This window comes from Atta cephalotes, assembly GCF_000143395.1.
Source record: "Atta cephalotes unplaced genomic scaffold scaffold00015, whole genome shotgun sequence".
Classification (NCBI taxonomy): domain Eukaryota; kingdom Metazoa; phylum Arthropoda; class Insecta; order Hymenoptera; family Formicidae; genus Atta; species Atta cephalotes.
The window spans coordinates 4713606-4722904 of NW_012130079.1; the positions used below are offsets into that span (position 1 = coordinate 4713606).

The 9299-nt window shown below is 30.4% G+C and overlaps 2 protein-coding genes across 2 annotated transcripts in view; both read left to right on the plus strand.

The window, feature by feature from the left end:
* Positions 1–410: 410 nt before the first annotated feature.
* LOC105618099 (D-aspartate oxidase) lies at positions 411–3733 on the plus strand. The gene is made up of 7 exons (XM_012199639.1): positions 411–595; positions 1149–1361; positions 1950–2175; positions 2450–2520; positions 2594–2711; positions 3346–3447; positions 3585–3733. Exons 1-7 carry the CDS (start codon positions 411–413, stop codon positions 3699–3701), a joined length of 1032 nt encoding a protein of 343 aa, XP_012055029.1. The 3' UTR covers positions 3702–3733.
* A 1291-nt stretch (positions 3734–5024) lies between these two features.
* Positions 5025–9299, plus strand: part of LOC105618164 (tubulin polyglutamylase TTLL13-like) — a 7433-nt gene continuing 3158 nt past the window's right edge. Inside the window, exons 1-9 of the mRNA XM_012199705.1 lie at positions 5025–5286; positions 5857–5944; positions 6020–6310; positions 6991–7153; positions 7389–7489; positions 7732–7860; positions 7927–8152; positions 8397–8575; positions 8930–9125. Coding sequence (XP_012055095.1) covers positions 5025–5286; positions 5857–5944; positions 6020–6310; positions 6991–7153; positions 7389–7489; positions 7732–7860; positions 7927–8152; positions 8397–8575; positions 8930–9125 — 1635 coding nt within the window. The remainder of the gene's footprint in view (positions 5287–5856; positions 5945–6019; positions 6311–6990; positions 7154–7388; positions 7490–7731; positions 7861–7926; positions 8153–8396; positions 8576–8929; positions 9126–9299) is intronic.

Consider the following 9299-nt stretch of genomic DNA (forward strand, 5'->3'; position numbering starts at 1 on the left):
AAAATACGGTATTAAAAAAATTCTGAAAAAATTCTCAGAACTTTATGAGAAGAAAATAAACAATTTTTGTCTTTTGCTATTTTTCTGTAAAGTTGATAGTATTTAAGTAAAAAATTATTGAAAACCAATATTCAGCAATTTTTAATGATTAATATCTTGTTAACTATTATGAAAATTGTAAAATGGTAATGGACTTTTCAACTCAGTTTGTAGTCTATTCTGTCGCTATGCGAGAATTTTTATCAGACACCTTGTATAAATACGATGACGTTTTGATTTGCGTAAGCAGTTAATCTTCGTTATCATAAATAAATATATCTGTATTGCAACACGTTGCAATCCGTTGCACCGAATTTATATCTATATTAATCTCAGTGGAGAAGCGATATCCGTTGAAACTTGCGAAGAAAATGCGTGTGGCCGTTGTAGGCGCCGGTGTAATAGGAGTATCAAGTGCGTTTGCTGTGAAAAGCGTTTTTCCAAGTTATGATGTGAAGATCTTCGCTGATGCATTCTCACCTGATACCACTGGCGATGGAAGCGCTGGTTTATGGACTCCTTTTCTCCTCGGTGATACACCTGCTGAGGACATAATGTAAGTACGCTCGAAGTACGATTATATCTGCAGATAATGAATCACACTTTATGAACTTCACAGATTTTTCTTGAAGAAAAATATAGCTTGAAGAAAAATATAGACATTGATTTTTCATGTTGAATGCTTTTACATTTTAATTTATCGCAAATATAGGTACAGAATACAGGCCTATAGATCCTGAACCATCTATATTTCTGATAAATAATAAATTACGATACTTAATTATAATAATTATACTTATAGGTCAATTCTAAGCAGAATCATAAGACTCATAAAATTTGTAAGAACTTATGACTAATATTCTAATTTTATACATATATAAGACGTACAATTATTCATAAATATCTGCGATTTCTAGAAATTTTATGATTAGTTTTATGATTAGTATAAATGTGTCCGTAAAAAAAAATTGTTTGTGTAAATGTTGTATAAAGATATATAAAGCACTTAAAAATTCTTACAAATCTTATAGGAATATGTTACGAGCCTTACAATTCTGCTTAGAATTTAGGCATTAATTATAATAATTAATTGTATGATATTTTGTTAGTCGTTGGGCTGGTAACACACATCAGTGGTTCGAGCAATTTTGGAAAGCCGGATTATCATCGAAAACGGGTGTTTCTCTACTGCCTGTAACTTATGTTACTAGTGATTATGAGGATTACGTTGAGCCAATATGGGTAAAATTTGTCTATGGCTTCCAAAAACTAAGTAACGAAAGATTACAACGCTTAAGTGAAGAACACAAGTGCAATTACAAGTAAATTAAACCTTTATAAGGTGGCTTAAATATATAAACAATTCAAATCATAACAATTCATACGTTGCAAGATATTCATTCAAATTTTATATATGTAATAGTCTTTAATTTATTTTAATCTAATTATTTAATTTTAAGATATAACACGAAAAATATACTTATAACTGATTCAATTCAAATAAAGAGCATACAGCCATATCGCAAGATATTATTAGCAAATGTCATTTATTAAAAATTATGAAGTTACAAAAATATATAAATAAAATATATAAATATATAAATCTATTTCTTAGATTTATATATTTTTATAATTTCATAATTTTAAATAAATGACATTTGCTAATAATATCTTGCGACATGGCTGTATGCTCTTTATTTGAATTGAATCAGTTACAAGTACATTTTCCGCGTTATATCTTAAAATTAAATTATTATAAAATTAAATAATTAAATTAAAGATTAATAAAATAAATTAAAGATTATTACATATACAAAATCTGAACGAATCGCTTTATTTTCATTTTAATTACCGCTTATTATTACTGTCTCTTTCGAATATTTGTCAAGATTTGAAGTTAATAATTTTAGACAAGGTATACAATATATAACTTATACTGCTGAACCGGTTCTACTCCTACCGTGGCTCATGGAAAAGTTTGTTTCTTTGGGCGGAGAAATAGAAAGAAGGAACATTAAAATGTTGCACCAATTAGCAGAAGAAGGGTATGATTTAATAATAAACTGCAGCGGGCTCGGTGCACGAGAACTCGTCGCAGATGAAACGATGACGCCTATTAGAGGTCAGGTGTACAGGGTAATTGATCCTCCAAGCTACATTGCATCTCCGTATTTTTAAGTATATTCAAGTTATCATTAAAGTTACAATAGTAGTGATTCATTTATATATTCCATGTGTGTGAATGTAAAAATATTTTAAAAAGTTATCATTTAAGTTAATCTTTTTCATAAAAAATGAAAGTCGTACGCTGTCTCTCCTTTCTTTGTCAATATGTGTCTGATATATCTTCTTTAAAGTATTACCTTGCTGATGAATTTAAAATTAACTGATTTAGAGATGTTTATTTAAGGTAAAAGCACCTTGGGCAATGCATTGTTTTTTGGCGAACGATGATGCCTCATGCAATTACATTATTCCTAAGTATGTAATATTAATAATGCATATTTATTGACAGTGACGTTTATTCCACGACCTCTATAATATTTGTCCATAGTATCCACAGCGTCGTAATAGGTGGTACTCATCAAGAAGGTGATTTCGATCGTTCCGTACGAGAGAAGGATTCGAAACACATTTATGATGGATGTTGTCGTATAATGCCGTCTCTAAAGGTCCTTAAGATACTCATAAATTTAAGTCCTCTGTTAGCCATGTGGAATTTTGCATTATCTGTTAACAATCTGGATCTTTAAACTTTGGTGCACATTTTCGTATTGTTGTTGTTGAACTATAAAAATCTGACAAATGTATGCTGAAAGTTTTAATAATGAGATTTTACTATTGTAGAAATCGGATTGTATCTTACTCGTTTTTTACAGATTTAAATTCATCAAAATTCACAATCAAAATATCTGTCTTCAAAATTCAACTTGATTAACGGAGGATTAATAAAAGCATATTGTATGAAAACCTGAAAGAGTTTTTTTATACTAAAAGCTTCAATAATGAGTTTTTACTATTATAGAAATTGGATTGTGTTTTACTTATTTTTTACTAGGTAACATGCATGTTGCATAAGATGTTTAAAAAACGTCTTTTAGATATCTTATATCTAAAAGATGTTTAAAGATATCTTTTAGATATTATGCAACATAAATGTTATCTGAAGTTACATATATTTAAATTCATCTATGAGAAATATTTACGATCAGAATATCAGTACTTTCAAAGTTTAACTTGGTGGAGGATTAATAAAAGACTAGTCATTTTTCAAAATAATTTACGCTTGTATTCTTTCTGTCGAAGGGGAGTGAAATAATACGCGCGTGGGTGGGCCTTCGACCAGGGCGACCGCGAGTTCGTCTGGAGTGCGAGAGCCTCAACTTGTCCATGGGAAAAGAGTTCAAGGTAAATTGCCATAAGATAATATACTGTTAACTATATGCCAAGAGTAATATTGAGTTGAACTTTAATACACCATCATTCGAGCGCCTAAACTTTATGATCGTTTCTTATAACTAAGCTAGTTTCATGCTTTATTTTAGATGATACACAATTACGGCCACGGCGGAAGTGGCGTGACGCTGTGCTGGGGGTGCGCCATGGATGTCGTGGAGATGATAAAAAACTTAAAAGTACCTGAATTAAACTCCAAACTGTAACTTCAGGGACAGAATAAACTTTTTATCCTTCATACATTTTTACTGCACCGTTGTAGGGCGTTTAACCTTGCTCGACTCTTTCTTTTTATATCGCCCGAAGAATTGTGTCGTTAAAAATGTTATTCTCATTTTTTTATTTATCTCCTTTTTATTTCAAATTTAAATTAAATCTAAATTGTTTCTCCAGCGAGAGGGTGTTACCATTAAGAACTTTCATTTTTCCCGATCCGCCTATTTGACACTTGATCGATATTCGTAATTCTTACTTTAGACCTATTTGTTTCGCATAACAATGGCAAAAAGTCGAGAAACATAATTAAACGTCAAGAAAGTGAATGTAAGCGCGCGAGAGTTCAATCTGTGCGGGGCGCACCAACCTATTTAAAGTTTCGTGTCGTGCAGATCACTTCCGTAACTGTACATACAATTTCTAAATATGGTCGTCAGGCTGTAATTAAAGCACCAAACTAACTACTAAGATACCTTACATGTCGACTATGCCGCAGTAGTCGCGTAAAGGTAGACGTCGGTGACGCGTGTCTCTTCAGTCGCAATACGATCTATATCGGCCATACAACTTTTCTTTCGCAACAGCATTTGACGTTTTAACGTTCGTCATCAAAATTAAACAAGAAAATCGGTAGGTACGTTCATTAATATAAAAAATATATTTTATATAAATTTGATACGTTTTGACAAATTTGAATCAATTTCGTCCTAAAAAATGTTACATACTCTTTATAGAGAAACGTGCCGTTGTATTTGTAATATTTAGCAGTAATCATATCTTATAATAATGATTTATGATGAATAAGAACCGTCTTAATAAAATTTAAAATATTTAAATATAAATTCAAGCATTGCTGCTGTGGGTTTTTTTATGAACGTTTTCTTTAAACATTAATTACATAAAGCTAAAGCTAGAAATTTTGAAAATGACAGTGACTAGTTTCTAAAAAATTATATCAAAAAGAATTTATTTATGATTAAATTTGTTAATCTGGAGCTCGATTGTGTATCTTGAAACAAAATAAAAATTACAAAAGTGAGCAAATTCACTAAATGAAATAAATATCTAGTAAATATTACTAAATGAAATAAAAATTTAGCAAATTTGCTCACTTTTGTCATTTTTTTCACCATGATTTTCATCTTGCTTCAAGATATATAATCGACTTTTTTATTTGATCCGTATCGCTTAACACGATTATCACGTCTACGCGGCAAATGCAAATATGAGAGGGATTAAGTTCAGATTGAGTTTGACGCGTATTGACTGACAGCGTGATTGAAATAATCGAATAATGAAAAGCAGCAGCGGTCATGATCATCGAATACAGCGATTATCCGGTGATATTGCACGATTCTAAAAACAGTAATTCCAGAAACGAGAGCGTAACAAACAGTCAAAGCATCAAGTCCGCAAAGAAACGACCCTGCAAGTCATTTCAAAATTGTACACAGAAATATATCAATCTCAACAATTCCTCGGACTTATCGCTTGCAAACAACAGAATAAGTGTCGCCAAGCATGATTTCGAGTGGCATCACTGGAAGATCACCACAAATAAAGGCAATAACACAGGTATTCGTAAATCCGACAAATTGAGAAGGCAATTCAAAATCACATTTAATAACAAATTCATGCGAGATAAGCATAACGAAGAATGTACAAAGAGAAAAACAGAATAAGAAGATCTGTAAAAACTTTAGCTGCTTCAGTGATCTGATCATTGGAAAACTCATTTCTTTAATTTAATCTTAAACAGAAAGGATGATTTTGCTGAAATATTCAAAAATTTAGCTTAATGTGGACACATAATTTTATTGAATTACAAAATAATTATGTAGAATTCTCGAACGAGCTGGTTACTAGAATGTAAAAATTTTTTGAAATACTGTTTCACTCATTTTTTTAAACACTCTTACTTAAATTCTATGTAATTATTTTGATTGATGGACTAACAAAATTATTTTTAAATTTATGTCTAATTTAATTTTTAAATACTTCAACAAATTCGTTCTTTCCGTATAACTTTATAAAAATATTCTCTTTTATTCTTTAAAAACACTTTAAATTTTCCACGCTTTTATGTCCTAGTAATTTTTTATAATCATTAATTTTTTATATTCATTAATAAAATTTTCCGAATAGACGCATTATGCAAAGGAAGTGATTCAAAGCGACACAAAGAGGATGTGGAAGAAACGTCAAAGACGACCAGGATTAAAAAAAAGCGGAGGTACTGCAAAGAATATACAATTACTATACATTTCGTTTAAGAGCCGAAATTGACTTTGCAATTTAAACGAAACAGATTTTTAACAATCTGCATGGTGAATTGCAAGTACGACGTGGTTAGACGTATGGCCGTGCGATTCGGAATGAAGGAAGTTACAGAAGACAGCAGTTGGGATCTCTATTGGACCGATCAAAACATCAATGTAGAGCGCATCAAAGACATGAAGAGGTTCCAGAGAATCAATCATTTCCCTGGGATGACAGAGATATGTAGAAAGGATCTACTCGCTCGTAATCTCAATCGCATGCAGAAGCTATTTCCGAAGGACTATAATTTTTTCCCAAAAACTTGGTGCTTTCCCGCGGAGTAAGATACACACATTTTGATTTAAACTGTTCATTTAGCAAATAATATAGTTCTAATAAAATTTTATTATTAGAATACTATTTTATTGTTAATAATCTCAATCAGCAAAAATTTATTTTCTGTTTCACGTTTAAATTCAATGCATCAAACTTGAATAACTTAAATAATAATATAATAATATAAAACACAAATTATACAATTTTTATCTCAATACATTAAGTATATAAAACATTATTTTCTATAAAATATTCCTTCGCGAATAAAATTTGCTTAATAATTTTATACACATATTTCACTTTGAGTCTAATTGAAATTTTATACTTAGTATAAATCACATACACACACACACACACACACACACACACACACACACACACACATTTTTAAATAATAATAATAATAATCATAGATGAGATTAAATATCGTATGACAATTCTACGAATCGTTTCATGTGTCAAAATAAAAAATGCGGTCTATCGATTGAAAGTCCTCTTATCTATTTTACAAGCGCGAGGTTCTCGTATGCATGAGTCATTCTGTTTTGCTTCACTGAACAATCGCTCTCGGGTTCCCAGTCGTAAATTCCAAAGGTTTGCCATTACGGTGATAAAGAATAATCAATATTTCCCAAAGTCAAAGTGCGTATAAGCAGATCAAAAGCTCTGGATTTCGACTTCCAGTCACGGTGACGCAATGGCTTACGCCAAGGCGCGGAGATCAAAAACCTTCATCATCAAACCGGATGCCAGCTGCCAAGGTCGTGGCATTTATTTAATAAAACATTTAAAGGACATCAAATCAAGCGATCGCGAACGTTTGATCTGTCAAGTATACATCGCAAGGGTAGGAACTATTAATTTTTCCCGCAAGAAAAAAATCATTGGAAGTTTACCGATTAACTTTTTCTTTTTTATAAATAAGATACAATTTTTTACACATTTCTCTTTTCTTTATATTCTCTCTTAAGCTCTAAAATTTGTTCAGATTTCTTTCCAACTAATATATGCAATTGTAACAAAAAATTTCATAGTTACAGCACAAAATAAGTATAATGCCTTTTTTCTTATTATATCCTTAGCCCTTCTTAATAGACGGATACAAATTTGATCTACGTATTTACACACTAATCACGTCATGTGATCCTCTCAGAATTTATGTGTATAACGAAGGACTCGTGAGGTAAGACATAAATGTAAAAAGAATACTTAAGAAAATAAATCTTGATGGCATGAAATATAATTCTCTTAAAATATTTTTTTAATATAAATGATTACTTTTTTATATAAATAATTACTTTTTTACTTTTATATATAATAATATATATAATAATTACTTTTTTACTTTTCAAATTTACAAATATACATATATATGTATATATTTTTTTGATTTATTGGAAAGTGCAAAACACATCACATTTTTAGATTTGCAACCAGCAAATACAAGGAACCGATCGGATACAATATTTCTAATATGTTTATGCATTTGACAAATTATTCTGTTAACAAGCATAGCCAAATGTATATTATTGATGATGAAATTGGTAGCAAAAGGTTCGTATATATTGGCTGTAGAATTGGCGATAAAATACCAATCATACAGCAAATTATTCCTTACAGAAAAATATCGACATTGAATAAGTGGTTTAAAACGAAAAATGTCGATGTAGATGAATTATGGAGTAAAATCGACGAAATTATAATTAAAACTATAATCGTCGCATATCCTGTATTGAAACATAATTACCATGCATGCTTCTCGATGCACAATATGATTTGCGCGTGTTTTGAGCTATTGGGATTCGACATTTTGCTCGACTGGAAGCTCAAGCCTTACCTTCTTGAAGTAAGCTTTTTACAGAGAGATTAAGACATCTAAAAAAAATATTATTAAACAATAAAAATAATAAAGATTCAGAGGCTAATGAGAGTCATAGTTATCTTCATTTTATTTCGAAACAAACCTTTATTATTTAAAATGAATCTTTATTTTTATTGTTTAATATTGAGAGTCCTTATTTATATTTATTTAATTAATTGTGTTTAAATATTATTAAATATATTCTCTATACAATTAGTAAATCTATCAGGTAAATCACTCGCCAAGCTTTCACACAGATGCACAGATAGATAGAGACGTAAAGGAAGGATTGCTGATGGATACCTTCGATATATTAAATTTACAATACGATAAAAAGAAAATAATAGAGGAAGACAGGAAGCGAATTAGAGAGCGACTTCTTCAAGGTTTAAACGGAAAAGATCTCAGGCAAGTGAAAGAACATAATATAATTTAGATAATTGATCTTCTCATTGCACTAATCTCGTAATTAATTCCAATTAATTGCAAAACTTTATTAAACTTATTAGTAAAAATGGCATCCAATTATAAACATTTTTTACAATCCATACGTGATATAAAAATTAAATCCGAATTTTTAATTAGTATGTTAAAATATTTATTGAGAGTTTTTCATTTTATAAAATATAATTCATAGAATTTTAAAAATTCGAGTTTTCTATATAATATAACAGAAAATATATTGCAATAAAAGTCTGATAATAAATCGAAACGTTATAATGCGCAGTCAATTAATGACTCGGCTTCGATGAAATCCGATAGAAACGAGAACAATTACATGCAGAGGCAATTTCAGTGGGAGGACGATCACATGGGCAATTTCCGAAGAATTTATCCATGTTTTGACGAGGATAAATATCAGTCTTTCTTCACACAGAATACCTTTTCCATTTTCCAAGACACGGTGACATCAAGAGCGCGCGAAGAAGCATCGAGAATAGAGAAAGAAGAGAATGAGGTAAATTTTTCATCAATTCACAATTTTGTATCCTCAACTTGGCAGATGAATCTTTAAAATAATTCTTCATATTTATTAATGTTACGTTAAAATTATTGTCAATACGAGATGTGTGTGTGTGTGTGTGTGTGTGTGTGTGTGTGTGTGTGTGTGTGTGTGTGTGTGTGTGTGAGA